Source organism: Schistosoma haematobium, chromosome 1 (assembly GCF_000699445.3).
Source record: "Schistosoma haematobium chromosome 1, whole genome shotgun sequence".
In the NCBI taxonomy this organism is placed as follows: domain Eukaryota; kingdom Metazoa; phylum Platyhelminthes; class Trematoda; order Strigeidida; family Schistosomatidae; genus Schistosoma; species Schistosoma haematobium.
Genome location: NC_067196.1, coordinates 60,903,693 through 60,924,040, shown reverse-complemented (window position 1 = coordinate 60,924,040; position 20,348 = coordinate 60,903,693). Strand labels below are relative to the sequence as shown.

Here is a 20,348-nt window from a genome sequence, read left to right as displayed (position 1 = left end):
TATCTCCCTCACTTTTGGCCAAATATTGTACAAATGTTGTTTCATATTTTATGGCACGTTATGGTCTGTTTGATTGGTATATAAACCCCGTATGTTTGAAATATATGATTCATATTACAGAAGCCGAGATTAGTGTTCTGGACTCGACTGACTAGGCTAGGCGGAAAGCAGGACCAATCAGGACTCTAGGTTGCTCGCACGTGTTTTATGCGTCACTGGTTCGGTCGATAATTCGCTGCTCTCTGATTGGCGGTATCGTTATGTTATACAATAAACAGGGAACACAGGTTCAGAAGTTATAACAATATTCGATTGAGAAAACGTTGCTAAAATATACAAATACTACTTATGTGTTTATAAATTACTCATGAGACCTATTTCTTCATTGTTTACTCCATGGTGAACGAGCTACATAAAAATTTCAAATTAACTGACTAATACGACAATATGAAAAGATCAATTATATGAATAAATTAATTTGAATTAGATTTGATGAACAAAAACAAAATGGAAAGTATTTTGGCGCCTTTATCAATGTATAATTGCATGAATGAAGAGTACATAAGTAATTCATGTATTACTAAAATTACCTGTTCCAGTTAATTATTACAAAGAAAAAAAAAAACAATCAAGTAAAATAAAATGAGAGTTGAGAAGTTTACTAATCAAAAAAACTAAATTCATAAACTTATTGTTAATTAATTTAGTTTTGATAGAATGATACTATAAATGTTAAATTGTTATTTATACTCTTACATTTGTATATATCATTCATTATCTTTGTATTAAACTTGTAATTTTTGATAAGGATTCTCTATATAACATGATTCTGTAAAAACTGATTCTTTTGTATCTCTATATGGTATTACATCTATACCAAACCAATACATATCATCATTTTGTTGATATCTACCAGTTCGTGATGTAACCGATGATGAGTTTTGTAATATATGTCTATCACTCCAATTATCTACATTATGTAAACCAATAAATGAATCACGATATAATGTTTTTGGTATTCTTTCTTGTCTACCATCAAAACTATTTAATAATTTATCTGCTTGAATAGCGGAATAACATGCTTTTTGACTAGGTTTCATACGAGTTTTTACTTTTTCTTTAGAAAAATCAATAAAATTCGATCGATACACTGTACTAGATTCTATTGGTTCATGTTTACTAGGATCTTCTGGAAGATATACAGCAGGCGTAGGTTTCCAATTGTACCCCATTCGTTGCATAATCCCATCATTTCTTGATGGTTTAATCCATGAATGGTAATTTTCTCGATAATCAGTTGAATTATCTTGCATTTTAGAATTAATGTTTGGTAATGTATTTTCCGAATAAACATCTTGGAAAATATGTTCGTTGAAGTCAGTATTATAAGTCGAATCATTTGGTAAAGGATAAATTTGTTTGTATACATCTTCAGTTATATGAGTTAAATCCTTTGATTCGAGAAGGCTTTTGACTTTCTGTTGAGCTGTCTCCAGACCATTTATACCTTGTTCACGTGGTTGGACTCTAGATGGACGGGCTATTTGAATAGATAAATGGAAATTTTAAAAAGTAACATTAATTAATCTACATAAATAATCATAGGACATGCGGATAAAAATTACGTGTCGAATATAAACATTTACCTCGGATATATATATTTGCAACAATGATAAAGTAAAATTAGCCACAGGGACCTTATTGATATAGGGCATTGTAGAACACTATGGTCTAAAATCAGAATAGTTGACATATCAGTTGCAAATAGAAATAACTGAATTAAAGCTTCAAAGTAGCGAAATTATTTGGTTAAAATCATTACAGTCTTCTGCTGTGTATTCCATTTGCAAAGCTTAGTATTATATTCATTCGACCAGTATCCATTTTATAATAGTGATGTTTATTTCCAATTCTGAACTAGTTATTTGTAAACAATCGAATTTAAAGTGTTATAAGCAAAGATGGATAGTGGCTAGCAGTGAAATCCAGGACGCGCGTTTCGCCCTATTTTGGACTCGTCAGTTAGTTGTACTTGCATCTCAGAGTTGATTTTCACTCTGGGACTCGTTCCCAGTACCGTTCGCTTCAAACGCCATCGCGTTATCTACTTAGCTACTGAGTCCTGATAGCCACTTGTTGTGCAATGGGGTGAAGTTTAAATTCACTTGGTATTGTTTACTTGAATCTTCCCATTGATGTTTAGGACTGAAATTGATCAGTCTTTTATTGGCGAATGTGCATACTGTGCGTATTGAGTATAGAACGAAATGCGCGTCCTAGATTCCACTGCTAGCCGCTATCCATCTTTGCTTATAATGCTTTTGAATTAAGGCAATATCGACGTAATACGCACAGTATGCGTTTATTACGTTTACTTTTACAAAAGGCACTTATGCGGTTGACTACTATTAGGAATGTTATTATAAGCGGAGATGATGATAGCTTACAGTTGAATCCCGGACGCGCGCTTGGTCCTGTTTGGGACATGTCAGCTGGTCGTACATGGATTCCAAAGCTCATGTTCACCCCGGGACCCGAATCCAGTACCGTTCGCTTCAAACGCCATCGTGTTATCCAATTAGCTACTGATTCCAGGTTTGGAGCTTTTGAAGCAGTGTTGGGTTAGAGTCCCGAAATGGATATAAACTCTGAGATTCAAGTACATGTAACTAACGAGTCTCAAACAGTATGAAGTGCGCGTCCTGGATCCTACTGCTAGCCATCATCTATCTCTGCTTAAAATGGTTGTGAATTAACGTTAATATCAACAGAATTCTCACAGAGTGTACATATGCCAATAAGAGACTAATCAATTGCAGTCCTAAACATCAATATTAAGATCCAAACAACCAATATAAGAATGTTATGTTACATAATTATTCCCATTTATTTTGAGTCCTTAGTTTTGACCTACTTTGTCATGTTATCTGAGAGGTGAACCTTACACTAAACATCACTGTTTATATTGGCGTGTTTTTGAAATCCAATAATTTCACCACATAGAAAAAAATTTGATCAATAAAAATTATGCTTACGGAAGCTCGTTTTCTCGCTTAATATGACTTTGATTTTAGGCTGACTGTCTTCCAAGTTCATATTCCCTATCAAAAATGTTTATTTTTTCGTACATGTTTAACTATTATTGATTCCATTACTCACATCCATAATCTTCAATATGAATATATGCTATTTCCTGAATGCTGATATTCTTCTACAATTGCAGTACTTTTAATATAAATATGTTGACTTTAAAGATAGGTAAATGTTTATAAGAATATGTCCGTTTTTGAACTCAAGTTTTAGTAAATTCTCCAATTCACCAATATTCTGTGTAGAGATCAGACCCGTTATATATAAACAAATTGAATGTTATAGGAAGACTTGTAAAATGAGTTACTGTTCTGCTAAGTTGCCTTTTTGAAACTTCGTCTAATATATTTAGTCAGGGACAATAAAAGACCAAGATATTATATAAATAGTAGTATTTAACTAGAAGAGATCAGTCGAGGTTGAAATTCACGTTTTTTCAATAGTTAGATGAGAAACGATTCCCTGTTGTTTGATTTATTCTTAAATAGGACAGTTACATGAGAAATTATTAAACTGAAGTTGGCAAAACCTGTATATCTTGTTGAATTGATAATCACTATGAAGAATTATTAGGTGGTATCACAACTAAGCTTCATTGACTGAAAATTAAATTTAAAAGTCGCTCTTCCTTTATAAGTTTAGAACTAAACGAACATAACTCATACAGTATTTTAAAGTGACTGAGTATGATTATTTCAGAACTGCACAATTCTTATTATAAAGTTGTTCTCTGAATTCAAATAACTAGACATAATTACCTCGAATTTAATGAAGACAGTGTTTTCTTACATAATTAAGAAGGTTTTAATAAGACTTTGAGTTGACGTTTACTGAAATATTCAAACATTCAGTCCTGACTAACAGGACTTTTTGTCAGAACAATATAATACTTAACTAGTAAGCAATGTTTATGAACTATATAGCATCCTGAACATAGTAGATGATAACTTACGACCCATCTGTCCAGTAAACGTAGATTTATACAATGATCTATCTTCGGATAAAATATGTGGAGGTGCAGCTTGAATAGAATCTTTTCGACGTAATAATTGACGAGGTCTATGATACTTGAACAAATTGTCCTCTTGTCTATCATGCTGATAGTTCACTGGTATATCACATCTTAGATTAGGTGCACTTGGTGTTCTCTGATGACCAGATACTGCATAACAATTGTTTTCATTACGACGAAGTCGAATTGAAGTAGCGGCTGGTGTAAGCTTTCGATTTGGATATCGACTATAGCTAATTGATAGAAAATTAACATAAAATTCAATTAGAAAAAAATTTCACATAATAAAAATATTGAAATAATATTGTGGTATGTGCTACTTATGTTGACAGATATAAGTAGCATGTAACATCAGTCAGAAGTGGAATATCTGGCAGCAGAAGATTGAGAAGATCAAATTAAATACAACAGGAAGGGAAACAGAGAGTAACTGTTATAATAAAAGAATTGAAAGAATCATAAAGCATGCATGGGACAACTGGCGAAAGTTGTATAAATAATGTATTTAATGTATTACTTACTTAGGCCTGTTACCCCACGTGGTGGAGGAGCACAGGCTGCCCACCATCATTCTTCATTCAACTCTGTCCTGAGTAATCCTTTCCAGTTCTCTATAGTTGCTATTCGTTCTTTCCATGTCTGCTTCCGATTCTCGGCGCAGTGTGTTCTTTTCCGTTCCCCTTCAGAATTCCAAGTTAGCGTTTGCCTTGTGATGCAGTTTGGTGACTTTCTTAATGTATGTTCTATCCACCTCAAACGTCTTTTCCGGACTTCCTCTTCAGTTGTAAGATGGTTTGTTCTCTCCCACAGCAGTCTGTTGCTGATGGTATCCGGTCAACGGACATTGAGTATCATGAGTAGAAAATTGTTTAGAAATACTTATACATTTTTGATGATGGTTGTAGTAGTTCCCCAAGTTTCAGCTCCGTACAATAGAACTGTCTTGACATTCGTAATGAAGATTCTGACTGTGATGTTGGTTTGCAGTTGTTTTTAATCCCATACGTTCTTCAATTGTAGGAATGCTGTTGACGATTTTATCAGCTACTCACTCCATAGTGTTGAACAAGGTTCCACAAGGAGTTCCTATCTACACTGTCAAACGCCTTCGCATAGTCAAGGAAGTTGATGTATAGTGACGGGTTCCATTCAATTGATTGCTCAACAATGATCCGTAGTGTCGTGATTTGGTCTGTGAACAACAAATCCTCAAGAAATTTGGACTGTTGACCTCGAAGTTGGTCGTCTACTGAATCTTTCATCCATTTCAGTGACACTCTGTTGAAAACCTTTCCTTGTACCGATAATAGTGTGATTCCTCTATAGTTCTCGCATATGTTCAGATTTCCTTTCTTTGGTACCTTGATGAGGAGTACCTCTTCCAAGTCTGTCAGTGACATTTAATCTTCCTCCCAAATCTTCCTGAGTAGAACGTGGATCATGTCTGAAGTTACTTATGTGTTCGATTTCAGTCTATTGTCAGGTCCTGCTGCTTTCCCACTCTTGTTTTCTCTGATGACCAGTCATCTTGATTTCTTTGATCGTCCGTGGAGTGACATAGGAAGGTCTGTATGTGCTGCTTCGATGTCTGGTGGATCCAATGGAGCTGACCTATTCAAGAGTTCTTCAAAGCGTTCTACCCATCTGTTTCTCAGTTCTTGAATCTCAGTGATTGGCTTGCCTTCCTCGCTCTTGACTGGTCACTCTGGAGTACCATATTTCCCTACCAGTTTCTTCGTCGTGTCATCTGGTTGTTTCACATTTCATTCTCTTGCAGATTTTTCCACTGTTGCTGCTAGGTGTTCCACGTATTTCTGCTTGTCACCTCTAATGTTCTTCTTCACTTGCTTGTTTGCTTCTGCGTATTCAGGTTGTGCCTTGACTTTCTCTACTGTTGTTGATTGCTGTCTTTTTGTCCTTCCTTCCTAGAATCTTGTTCAGGTTTTCCATAGAGATCAATTCCTTATGATGATGCTTGTTGCGATCCAGAACCTCCTGACACTAAAGTTTTTGCTTCTTTGATCTCTTTAGAATTGTCCTCCATAGTAATTTCTTCTTCTTTCAGTAGCTCTTGTAAAACTTGGAACTTGTTGTTGAGAGCTATTCTGAATTCGTTTAGCTTGTCGGTACCTCGTATGAAGGCCGCATTAAACCCTGGTAATTGTGCTTGTCCAGTGCTTTCTTCATCAGCAATATTTAGGTTAACCAACCGCGAATTAAAAACAGTCGGTTAAAAGATCTTCCAGTATACTATATTAATAATCTTTTACAGCTCATGCATATGTTCACTCAACATCATATTAAGGGTCACCAGGATTAGAAATAATTGACAACAGAAACATATTTTGCCCTACCAATGACAACTGACTTAAACAAATCTAAATTTAAATCCCTAAATGAAAATACGAAACATGAAACTAATTGAAATAAAAAAATAAGATCCTTTAAACAATTCATCCATCTCAGATGAACCTGATCAGTGATAATCTTGATCTCAATAGAGAGAAATGATTGCTTATCATCTTAATAATTACTAATAATTAATGTAAGCAACCTAAAACATCTCATTTCCAAAGAATACATTTTGAATATTAACAGTAAGTTTGATGAAGCTTGGACTAATTGTGATTCTGTAGGACCTTTTGTTTAATTTCAGTTACAAAGACCACTTTAAGTCGTAAGTCCTCACGTTTCTATTGAGGGATTTATTTTAAAGCCTAAATAAATGCAAGTATAAAGCAATGACAACGTAAACCTACATCTCCCATCGATTTATCGGTAAAATACTAGTAGACTTAGCTAACTGATCTGGTTAGATTAACTAAATAAAATGCGTACTTCTAACTTTGATACAACCAATGCTACCACTGTTAATTTAGTTCAGATCAAATTTTGACAAAAAGTCATTTGAAGACACAATATGATCAATTTTGAATTATTTGTACTTATATCTCTGAGTATACTGTGAAAAAAAGATATATAGTTTTAATAAGTAACATAATTGATCGATTTCTGTATTTTTGTGGAGACCTTCCGATATTTTGAACACAATTTTTACCAAGAACTAATGTCGGATAAACGACTAGTTAATATAGATTGACAGTGGACAGATGTCTTAGTTTATCTTGAACTTTTTTCAGTAATTAATACTCCCTAACCCATCCGAGATAGGGGTCAGAACTTACGAATCCCACTAGTAGCACAATGAATTTAGATTATTGAGCTGGAACTCACCAGTTCACGTTTTCACCTTCAGTTAATTTGTGGATAACAGGATTTCAGCACAATAAGTCAACCATTTTGTGCTCCATAGTTGACTTGAAAGTTCCTTGTTAGACATGATAGAGTTGTGAGAGCGCACCAATAACATAAAAAGAACTGAAGAGATATACTTCTATTAAAATCAAATAATTTTCAGTATCCACAATAGTCAACTGATAGTATCTCTAGTTGACAATCGAAATGGATTTGATTGGTAAATAACAACACGTTGGATTGGTATATACATAAAACGGATTGTGAAATTGTGATGCCATAGTCTAAAATGTCACCCTGTTTCAGTAATTTAGTTTGACAGTTAGCATTTATGACCTTTCATCCAACAGACAAAAATTCTTGGATTCGATTATGTTCAGGGTAGTGAGTGTGCATTACTGTGGTGTCCAAAATTATGGATGAAACGGTTTAGTAAAAATCTTATTCAAACTGAACAAATCTATACATTTTATTCTATTAAATAATAATATAGTTCACATCACTAACTGGACGTTTAGAAACCAAGAAACACTGGAAAGTTTTTTCGTCTTAGCATGAAGCCAAACACGTAACCGGTGGAACTCGGGTCAGTTGCCTAAAATTTGAGTGCTCAGTACGAGGTCCGAAGGCCCATGGTTCAGTCACCGTCGGGTTATGAGTGCGTACTTGTAATGAACTACACATAAGGAAGTAGCAGCAGTTTAGTGGTTTCTAACGTTCAGTAGTTCTTTAAATAAGGTCTATCCATGACGTAAAGCATAAAACTCAATAATCTCCGCAAACTTCCGTCAGTAATACGTCAATGACAGCTATTTACACGCTGATGAATAACATCCAGATACACTCCATAAAGTTCAATTAAGAAACTTTGAATTCTAAAGTTCAACCATGTTTGTAATAAAGCAGTGGCCTACAGATAAAAGTGAAAATGCAGATCATAGAATTTTTACCCATTGAATGTTTAGGACTGCACTGGCAGAGAACTTTGAATGATTTGGGTTTGTCCGAGTGTAAGGTCGTAAGTATGCCTATGTTACAGAATATCATAGTCAGTGACATTGTTATTAACCCACTGAGACCACTACTAATCTGAAACATTTACAACGATAGATCGCAAAGGTATCAACCAGTTTCAACTGATAACTTCTACAATCTTTAGAAATCCCCAGTACTAATAGTAATCTGGTCCTCACTAGTGACTAGCTTCAAGATATGACTCCTAGAATTCTAATGAAAAGCCATGATCAGTCGAGTTCGATCTGAGTTGAATACGAGACGGTTATCTCCCACAAGCAATTTTATACCAATATAATTTCTTTTTAATGTAAGTCTAATACTGAACACAATATCTAGTTCATATTCATTCTTACATATAGTGACTGACACATCATTACAGTTAGCATATACTATAAAGTAATCTACACAAAAATAAAGAAAATTCAATGAAGAAAATTTTCTTTTCGATGAAATCATTTACTTAAGCTTTACATTCGTATTTCTAGTTATATAGGAAATCTATGTCTATAAAAGGATAGAAAATTGATTCGATACTCCTATTATCAAATGCGGTTATGCAATAATCAAAGGGTAAGGAAGGAATGTAAGGATGAAAATCATTCATGGATCAGATAATTGTCCAATTGACAGATATGAACAAAAACGACAAACATAAAGGTTACAATGATAAAAACGGAATAATAATCAACAAAACTTGTATAAGGGTAGTGATAATAATAACGGATTAGAATTTAAGATTGCAAAACAATAATTTTAAAAATCAATAATAATTAAGTAAAAAGGAAAAAAGCCGAAACAAACTATTAAAGGGAATTAGGACCAAGGAAGGATCAGAGGTTGAACGTATCGTTTTTGCATGTAAAGTTCGGGCTTGAGTTGATGGATTGTCAATGCTTCAGCAGTGTATAAGATTTTGATTCAACTTCTATTCGATCCAATTCCTTTGACTATGTAGATTATTTTAAAAGAAGACTTTTGGAGCGATGTGTTCATAGTTGATTAAATGCTCCTATATTGAACTAGTAACTGTTTTACATTTCCTTTTTAAAAGCCATGCGTAACCTCATTTGATAATAAGAGTATCGAATCAATTTATGATGCTATCTTTTCTATCTTTCTATAGACATATATTTTCCATATAACTAGAAGTACAAATATACAGCTTAAGTAAATGATTTCATCGAAAAGAAAATTTTCTCCATTAAATTCTCTTTATTTTTAATCTACAGAACACTAAAATGAAATACTATTCCACGAAAGAAAACAAATGTATCATTTTGAGGAAGTTTTATTCTCTGAACTAGATGATTTACTATTTTATTTATTTTAACCCATAGATATTGGTACAAGGAGGCACCAAATACATACGCGCCACACAGATCTCACTTGATATGTGTGAGGGCTGTGATACTGCCCGGGTGCCCAAACCGAAGCAGGTGGTTTTCTTAGGGGGCCACACCTGGAGACTTCGACCTACAGGTCTGATCCACAAGATAGTGGAGCATTGTAAGGAGATGCAGTCCCATGGTAGCCAGTCACCAACGATTGGTTCATATGCCATTTTTTTTCCCTCAGGATACTGGAGCCCATGTGCATCATTGGTTTGGAATCAGGGTTTTCCAACTCCCCTAGGTGGACTTTCCATGTCCACCAACCCGGTTAAAGCGCCAGACATCCGCTTTTCGTCCTCTCAATTCCGTAAACAACACCCCTACCACAAGAAGGCAGTGAGTAGGACTTCCTTGACAGAGGCTATATACGTGTGGCCATGTGAGAGCATTTGGAGAAAGAGAGCGGACTCTCCGCACTCTCGGCCGTACCACGGCATTTTGGGTCTCTTTCATCGTTCATCTCAACGACACCATCATCATCATCACAAACTCCATCATCTCAAAAAGTATCATCTTTAATTAAGAAGTTGGATTATTTTTTTTTAAAAACAAACAAAAACAACAACTACAACAACAAATATACTTACTTCATTTTTGTAATAGTTGTATAATTTGTAGATTTCTGATTATCAAACCATATAGGATGATTTAAATTTCTATCAATATTTGAATTATTAAAATTCATATTTTTTTTTCAAAATCTTTAAATAACTTTTTTTTTTTTAAAATTTCAATGTTTTATTTCAATTACCCTAATTATATTCAATTAGCGCTCTTAATTTAAAATTCAATAAATAATTTATTTGTTTAAATGAATAGTTTTTTATATTTTGAATAAAGAAACTATAATTTTATGCACTTTATTGATGTATATTCATATGAAGTATTATTGATTTTTATTAGTTGATGTTTTTGTTTTTGTTTTTTTGTTTGTTTGATTGATGGATATAGGGACTAATAAAAAAAAGTGTAAATCAAATGATCAATTGTACTCATCTTAATTGATTAATAAACTTAGTTTGTTTGTTTGTTTGTGTTTTTTTTTCTTTCAAATTTCAAATAATAATTCTAATATGAATTTTATATCTTGATATCATTTGTATTAGAGGATATACATTTTTAGATGGTGGTTGGAGGTAGTCAACAGGAAACCCTGGACCCGGGTTTCGTGCTACTTGGCACTCGTCAGTAAGGTATACTTGTAATCTTGAGGGAACTGGTGCTCCCTGGCGAATTCGATCTCGTGTCACCCAGCTTCACAGTCAGAGACGTTACCACTGAGCTATTCGAGCCGTGACTATATATATATATATAATTAAGTTTCATCCCTTTATTAATGTAGATTATAACAAAAAAGATTTTAAAATATGTTTTATTGATTCGTTTTTAGTGGCCTAGAATCCGATTCCAGTTTGATTGTTTCTGATTGTTTGTTATTAAAATATACATTTAGACAATCGTTGTATATAATCATTGATTTAACTCGTGTTAGTGAATAATGGAATTAAATAAGTCGAATACGAGAATGGATTTTTGAATATTTATATTTTGTACATTCACTGATCTGAACAGATAATGAGAGACATGAAGTGAATAGAAGAGAACGAAACGAAATGACGCGTAGTGTTGAAGACGTGTGAGCCAACTCTTTTTCAATCTATATTTATAGCCAGATAAAAATAAATTACAAACATATGATGAATAAGATAAGAAGTGTAAACACACACACGCTTATATAGAAACAATCAGGGTTAATAAGTGAATAATTAACACAGTTAAAACATGACTCAAGAAAAATGGATAAATTGACCTGTCCAGAAACTAGAATAAGGTATATGAGTTTAACATAGAAACCGACACTACAAGTTGTTATGATTAAAAATTCCATTTTCAAGTATTTTTTTGGAGATGGTGCTAGCATAAACCAATCCCTTTCAATTATTTATCGAGTCAGTAATTTTTTGCCAAAGCTTGACAGATATAAAATCCTTCAAACGGATGAAGAAACCTGAGCTATGCGTACAAAAGTAATATCATTAACCTCTTTTGATCCCCTGGCCAACCTCAAGGCCAATTAAACAATACTAACCTTAGCTATTGAATGACCTAATTTGACTACTGTACTTAAGACCTTTCGTAGTCAAATTTAATGTTCTCTGTTATTTTTATTCACAAATCTTTGTATTATTATTATTATTATTATTATTATTATTATTATTATTATTATTATTATTATTGGTTAAACATCCCTGTTAATCTGCCCAATACATGATTCATTTACTTTGCATTCATCCCACCTTATTATGTCTTACTAATATTTTTTCACACAGTATCGTCTTCTATTAAACATTTGATCGAATTGTAATTGCACTATAATTTCTCTCACCCTATCTGACCCATATTTATTCTGATCATGGATCATAGATTTCCACTTAACATATATGCAGATTCAAGTTAACATTCTATATGAGTCATATCCCCATTAACAATTTTATTCTATTTTGTTTGACATTCCTAAATTCACATGCTTTAACTTTAAACGATACACTTTGCCCTTAACCTGGCCATCTTCCGGATTATTACTTTGGATATATAATTGTAGAACCTGAAGATAATTTATCGAAAAGAATATTCATCATGGAAATATTAGTCTGTTATTAGGTTAATCTTAAACTAACCAGATATGTAAGCCTTAATAAACTAAGAGAGTAGTTTGTGAATTATATTTAAGAGATTTTTTAAATTAATATTTAAGACTATTCTGAAAAAGAACTTCTCAAGAAGCTAAAGAATAAAGAAGGAACGAATCAAGCGAAGAGATTTCTTTTCAATTAATTTTTCATTATGACTCTTCACTAATATAAACATGTATGATTTACAATAATGAAATAATACTCATCTAGTGGATACGTTACGTAAGAATTACATAATGACATTTCAATTATAAATCAACATTGAGTAATTGGAAGAAAGAGGATTAATGATAATCAAATTATTCGAAAATCAAGAAGTTGCTTCGTTACATAACATATGAAAAAGCGAAGGAACAGAATATTTTGATGAATGGTCAGTAGACTCGTAGTTATGTAAGAATCAAGAGATGAATGTTGAGAATATTTAAAATACAAAGTTAAAAAAACAAAATGGAAGAAGTACGAAAATAGTTTATCAATGTTCTGTTACAAACGCCCCTATATCGATGGCCAAGGTATCGAAAGTGGTTGTACACACTTCTTTTGGATGCAAAGGTTAGGTTTGTGAACACGACATCACACCTCTATACAGTCAGCAGTACGACTTCACCCTTGGATCTTGGTTTGGTGCTTCTAGTCTTACTGTTCTCCAACCGACATGTCTGGCATTTTTCAGCATTTTCAGCTAAAGAATACTTCAAATTAATTTTGGATGACCATTGTATTTGGAAATTTTCTAATGAAGTTTTGAAGCTGATGCATGAATTTTTTATTTTAACTGATTAGTTAAGCGCTTAAATTTATACCAGTTCCAAATTCAATAACTTCAAACCCATTCGGAATAATTTTCCCACCCACTAAATTTTGACAATGAAATAACCTTAGAAATAGATCTCCTGTCACATTTTTGTTTTTGGATTTTATTCAGAAATCAAAGATCATGGATTTATGAGAGCCTAAACCTCAGTAAAGAATTTAGCATCACAAAGGTTCAGGGAATCTGATTTAACAAATGGTAAATTTTATAAGAAAATAAACTGCTCATCTGTGGATATTTAGTAAATTATACTTAGATATTGACTTTAACAATTATAAAAAATAAAAGATGACTACTTACACAATATTTAAGTGGTTTGAAGTAAAATAAAACACCATTTACCGTAAAAGCCTGTCTGAAAATGTTATGTAAAAAATTATCCTTATTGATTTCCCCAAGTATATGGATGAATGAAAACGAGATAGTATGATTATGAAAATTCGTATAGAATTCCATGGGGAATTCTTCAAAGCTAAGAAAGACTGAAGGTTTAAGCGGTTACTTTACTCAAAAATAATTCATATGACAGTATATAAGATTTGTTAATTCAATAATATACACAAAACGGTAATGTAAACGTCCGTTGGAAGTTTATATATAAGTTGATCATCTAAACATTATGAAATTAAACACTAGTAATGATAAAAGCTTGGTGGATTTCAGGAATCTGAAGAACGAACTCTATACAAATAAAAAATTGTATTTAAAGACAGATATTGACGTACTTCTCCAAACCTGTCTAGGAGAATCCACGTAGCCTGTAAACTTTTAGAATAATGATCAAAGGCTTATTTAATACACCTGTCCCAATAAGGTCGTTGAGAAATTTAGACATAAAACGTCGAGAGATGTTCAGGAATCCTTCGAAGACATTTATCTATCAGAAGTTATGACAATACATTTAGTTCCTGTATAGACAGAAAAGGTACCGTTCATGGTATCTGCAAACTCATAGAGAGTAGTTCTATAAATATAATAGAGCATGTCTACATATAGGAAACATTTTTGAATTCTTTTAGTTTCCCTGACCACGCACAAATACTTAATGCGATCTTCAGTGTTTGTCATTTATTTCTCTGTTGAAATCATTTTCGAACTTAATTTGCTTTGACTCTGTGTCCACAATAGAATGTCTGTAAAATTTGTACGGAACACATTGTCATACACAATCTTCAAGTCTTGCTTTTACCTTGTTTGGGAATCTACCTTTTATTCATTCTATCTGGTCTGGTTCCCAGTTTATTGTTTCACAGATTTACTCAAGAGTATCTTTTTGCATAAATTTCCCGTTTTAAGTTTTGTGTCCTTGTTTTATTTTTACACTCAAATTTAATGACTTTCTGAAAGAATTATCTTACCTCAACTAGTTCAGTTGTACATTCTGACAGATTGTGTGCACAAAAGAAGTACTTCTTGTCCCGACCATTACCATCCCCTTAAACAATCACTATTATTGTTTTATTTCGTACTTGAAAGTATTTCCCTCGCTCTTTATTTACTTCTCATATCCCTATGATTTTAATCATAAATGTTTATGAAATCACTTTATTTCATTTTGATTATGATTACGGTGGGCATGAGTGCTGCTATAGGTATGAGGGCGGTTTGCACTTCCCGGTTGCCCACACTGTGGAAGGGTTCTGCTAGAGGTATCTGAAAAGGAAATAGGATTAGAGGTGGACTTAGTGACCCGAGAGCGTGACTGTAGTGCTCAAGGGACAACTGCTTGAGGCCCATTAAACGACCTTCATGTGGGTAATTTTCGTGTTGGCTCCCTATTGTTGGGACCTTTCCACCGGAGACGGAAATCCATGGGATAAGGCAAGGTATGTATTTATAGGGTCGACTTTTTCTGACCTCACCCTTTCTTATGTAAAGGTAGTACCTCAGTTATGCTAGTTGTCTGAGAGAAATGCCTTACTGCCGTCACACCTCTATACAGTCAGCAGTACGACTTCACCCTCGGATCTTGGTTTGCTGCTCTTTAACCAACATGTCTGGTATTGTAAGACCTTGAGGAACGGTTGTTCCGGCCAGTATAGCCTGGTTGGTTCATCACAATAGGCAATTCCGACCACCACGTCAAAGTTGCAGGGACGTTCGAGATCGGAGTGAAGTGTTCGAATTTCTCTGTTGTTCAGAAGAACGATGAAAGCTCCACGACCAAACCATTCAGCTCAGAGAACAAAACTCCACTAAAAACGTTCGGAATCATTTCATTTTACCCCTCTATTACCTTTAATTATTGTGACAAGAACATTTTAATTATCTTACTCCATTCTATTGGTAACTTATTGGTTTTGTAAGGCTTTTTATTTATGCACAGTCTTTTATTGTTACTATTTATACTACACAATCTAGCATAATAAGTTTACGATTACATCAAATTTATTCACTGTTCATATGTCCTCATGGAATTACTACTTAAAATTTGATATAGATATACATACGATCGTATAACTTGAAAATAAATTCTCGGGAAAGAGATCCTTTGCACGAACTTCATGTTTTGAATGTTTAAATGGGGATTATATGTCTAAATAAGTAGAGGAGATATATGTTGGTCACGATCAATAAAAACGAATCAACCAATTATATTTAAGTCAAACACCCACCAACTAAAACTCACTTTGTTCTCAGAACGACTGTCTTTTGTTAAATCTATCAATTAAACAATTGCACGATTTTCTATAAACGTGACTAAGTTCCGATGGATTCATTTGCTGTGCCCTTTAATCACTATTCTATATGCACCAATTTTCACCGCCTACCTTTCTCTAATACGGCCTCATGATTTTATGTCCTTGAAATAATTTTGTTAATTTATTAGTTTAGCATGAGATTAAAGTTTCGCGACACCGTTTACCTGTTTTGACTTTCGTTAAACTATGACTGTGTTTGACAGAGACGGGTTTAGAAAATGTATCTGTAATGCAACTAAATCCAACATAAATACGTATGTGGATTGCACAAACGGATTTCGAGAGATATTTTCACTATTTTTTTACTATATCAGACTACATTTTGGCTCAGTTTATTTTAAGTCTATACACATTGTTGGATCAAAGTGATAAACATGTGACGAAAATACGGAGAATACTTCCGAGAACTAATACTACTACTTATAAGTAGCTGAACAAAAATCTCGTCACTTTGATAGATTACAGTAATAAACATCAAATTAGTTTCTTAATACTATCTACTTTAAAAAGTTAAACTTGACTCCAAAAAATGCCGAATCGAAAAGAGTAGAAGACTATAAATCCAAAATATCAACTATTATTATTATTATTTGTTCATTTATGTGTAAGTTTTTTAGAAAAAAACATAGCAGCACTAACCGTTATTGTGAAAATTGTTTTGTTAATGATGGCTTGTGTAAGGTTCTTATTCACAAAACAAGAAAGAAAATGGATCATACGAGTACGATCAGCGCATATTTTCAGAATAAAGTCATATCTATCTTGTTTGTTCGATTGTTACATTCATAATTACACTTAAATTATTTGACATATTTATTTAAGTGATAATTTCAAAAATTGTAGTGCGACTCGCACATACACACACAAACAAACATACATACATACATACATACACATATACACACAAGAAACATATATATGTATACTGTACACGTACTCAACAAGTACAATATGTATATGCATAACTAGGTCCGAAAAAGATTTCCGTAGGGTTGACACAATAATAATTGTAGTCATAATAAAGGTAAGTGATAAAAAAACTGAAGTAGCGAAAACAGTAAACTGTGGACAGGGGGAAGGTTAGGAAAGAGAATGTGAATTGCTTGTCTAATTTACACATATTTAGTCCACTATTGTTAGAGTTAATGTCCACATGATAACGTAGCTATGGACGTGGATATATATATATATATATAGTAAAAAAAAGAAAAAAATTAGCATGTAAACATGGAAGAAGTAGATTTGTAGAAATAAAGAAATATACAGGTAAACATCTCTGGGGAAGAATGAAATATAGTAGGAATCACAAAGACGGTCACAAGACAACAACAGTGATAAGAATACAAGTAACATCAGGAGTTGTGTTTTTAGAAGAGCCCAGTAATATTAAAAATCGAGAGGTGAAGTAAATCAATAATATTTAATGAATGTAGCTCGAATTTCAGTATTTTTCAGATGGCAGTTTTGAAGAAAAATAGGCAATATTGACGGTCTTCCAATTATTGTTATAAAAGAATGATGATTGTTAATTATTTCCGTAGTAGTTATTTTGAGAAAACGAAGAAAAAAGAGGTGAAAAACGCAGACTGATAAACAAAACTACATACTACACCAATAAACAAAAATAAGAGAAATATCATCTCGTAATTATTTCCTTTTCATTTAGAAAAGCAATAAACATAATCAGAAAGTGTAATGACGAAGGAGGAGGTTATGTCGACGGTAAAAGTGAGGAGTGAGAAAACACTGAATAAGTAGCTGTTATACAATAGTAGTCATAATAGTAATTGTAGTAGTAATTTACATAATCAATAATTTTATTTGTTTAATTGTGATAATGTCAAGTATGAAAAGAGAAAAAGAAAGAAGTGAGTTACTGTGAGAAATTATGGTCAACTGAATGTTTATACAGAAAATTATGATAAACCTAATTAATATTAGATTGGATAAAATGTTACACTATCTTTAAACTTCTCTACATTAGTTCAGAGATCACTGTTATTGTTGATAACGATAATGGGAGGTTGTTTTTATTTTCTTTTTTTGTTTACAAAGAAATGAACAAATGAAAGGGAACAATGAGGATTATAGTATTTCTGTTCAGATTGGTGGTTCATAAAACTCTTAATTAACAATCTTGGCATATATAAAGTAGAAATTTTGTAAGAAGATATTTTACAAGATATCAGCAGTGATGGAACAGAACGAAGAATTAATCAACACTCATTTTTCACTATTGTACATACTACACACATGTAAATGTATATCCATATACATAGTGAGGCAAACTAGTCAACGCATATACTTTTATTATAATCATGATTCTGTGTTTTAACTAATTAAAAATAAACTATTGGGAATGAGCTGAAGATATGGACTTTCCTCTCTTTCTCTCAGTGAACCGGTGATAATAATAAATCTCAGAGAAAATTAAATAAACAGAAATAAGTGTTTTAAGGAATGCCAAAAAGTAATAAAATAAACAAATTGGGAAAGAAATAAACACATATACAAACATATAATGGAAAATGAAAGACAGTATAGATCAGAAGTACAGAAAGTTTCTTTCATGAACTAATTAACTTATTAATGATAGTAACCATATTAGTTTTATTAAGACTTTTTTTTAAAAAAGTACATACTGAAACTAAATTGTACATATTATTATTATTATTATTATTATTATTATTATTATTATTATTAGTTGAATGAGATGTACACATATAAATGGATACCTCAAAACATCCAAATACTGAACATGTATGTTAGTGATAAAGAAATCCAAATAATCATAGATGTATGTGCGAATACATCTACATACACGAAATCATACAAATAAGAATACGGAAAAATAGTTTTATAAACAATAGGCAGGATTAAACTTTATATTCACAAATAGACACACACACATACAAGTTTACATTGGTATACATACACACACTTGTAGATTCTGTATGTAAATATTGCTGATATCAATAGATGATAGAGATTAAGAGAATAGATGTATAGATTGTTGTTAGGCACAATAATTTAGTGAGATCATATTGAAAGCACTTTTTGAGCAAAATTCATTTTACGTATACAGTCATAGAAACGAAGAGAGATTGAATATATGTTGTACAACTGAATTGCTTCATTACTTTGAACACACACACACATATATACATAGATACATACATACATGTACACAAATATAAACAACAGTAATAATTGAAGTTATTTCAAATATCACTATGAATTTGATAGCAATTGCTAGAAAAAACAAAGAGCAAATGTTATCAGTAATGATGTGATCCGTAGAATTGGAAAAAAATCTGAAATAATCACACAAGAATCTAATTAAATTATTCACTTTTCTTTTTTACAGTACATCACATTAAACTTTCTCGTCAATTTGTTGTGAATTATTATCAACACAACTACTACCTGATACATTATAAATAACTTGATCATCATTTAAATGACAAACAGCTACTCGTCTTTGATTAGGATTAGTTAATTCAGAATTATTATCATTATTATTATTTGGATGATAAGGATTAGTAATTTTCATTGAAACTCTTTCATTAGATTCAACAGCAGATTTTGATTGTTGTAAATGTTGTTGAGGATGATAATGATGATGATCAGTACCAACTACACTGACATTATCACTATTATTATTATTATCATTAATGATATTACTACAGTCTACGATAGATTGTGAATTAAATGCTGGCGATGCAGGTGAACTGTGAGATTTACGCCTTAATGAATTATCAACAACGGTTTCTTTATTATTAATCACAGCAAGATGATTGGGTGGAGGAGAGGTTAACTGTGGATTACATACATGTTCTGGTGATTGGGTGAAATCAGAATTTCCTTTATGTGTTAATGCACCGGCAGGTATTGGACCTGTAACACCTTCGTATGTTCCACCAACTATTTGTGCACCAGGAGGAATAGGATCAACAATATAACAATCTTCACCATGTAACCAGTACGTTTTTTGACGACCTTTACCCTATACACACGAATATTATTAGGACAAAAATATATTTATGAATTAAAACAATGTGAAGAATAGAATATTTAAGCGACATTCACTTTTCAATATTATTTAAGATTAAATTATAGGTAAATTCAACTGTAAACATACATTTCCTTAAAATTCTCTGTTTTAAAAATTAGTCAACAGGTGTAGTCAATAGGTATAGTATGCATTTGACACAAACGACTGATTAACAGTTGGTAATATAAGTATACTAAGCTATTTGAAATGATTATACACTTCGCAAGATATTTATTAGTAAAAAGTATCAGGAAGTCAATGATCTAAGTACTGCAATGTTTACGTTACCACAATCGATAACCACAGAGATCAATTTT

General features: G+C 32.5%; 2 protein-coding genes across 2 annotated transcripts in view; both read right to left on the bottom strand.

The window, feature by feature from the left end:
* Positions 1 to 517: 517 nt before the first annotated feature.
* On the bottom strand, positions 518 to 10,450 carry NPR2_4 (Nitrogen permease regulator 2; the record flags this gene model as incomplete). Its single annotated transcript, XM_012939535.3, has 3 exons — positions 518 to 1,540; positions 4,043 to 4,335; positions 10,353 to 10,450. 3 exons carry the CDS (start codon positions 10,448 to 10,450, stop codon positions 786 to 788), a joined length of 1,146 nt encoding a protein of 381 aa, XP_012794989.1. The 3' UTR covers positions 518 to 785.
* A 4,829-nt stretch (positions 10,451 to 15,279) lies between these two features.
* NPR2_1 (Nitrogen permease regulator 2) overlaps positions 15,280 to 20,348 on the bottom strand; it is a gene marked incomplete at its 5' end in the record, with an annotated part of 101,774 nt that continues 96,705 nt past the window's right edge. Inside the window, one exon of the mRNA XM_012939537.3 lies at positions 15,280 to 19,983. Within this exon, the coding sequence (XP_012794991.2) occupies positions 19,354 to 19,983 (630 nt within the window). The 3' untranslated portion in view covers positions 15,280 to 19,353. The remainder of the gene's footprint in view (positions 19,984 to 20,348) is intronic.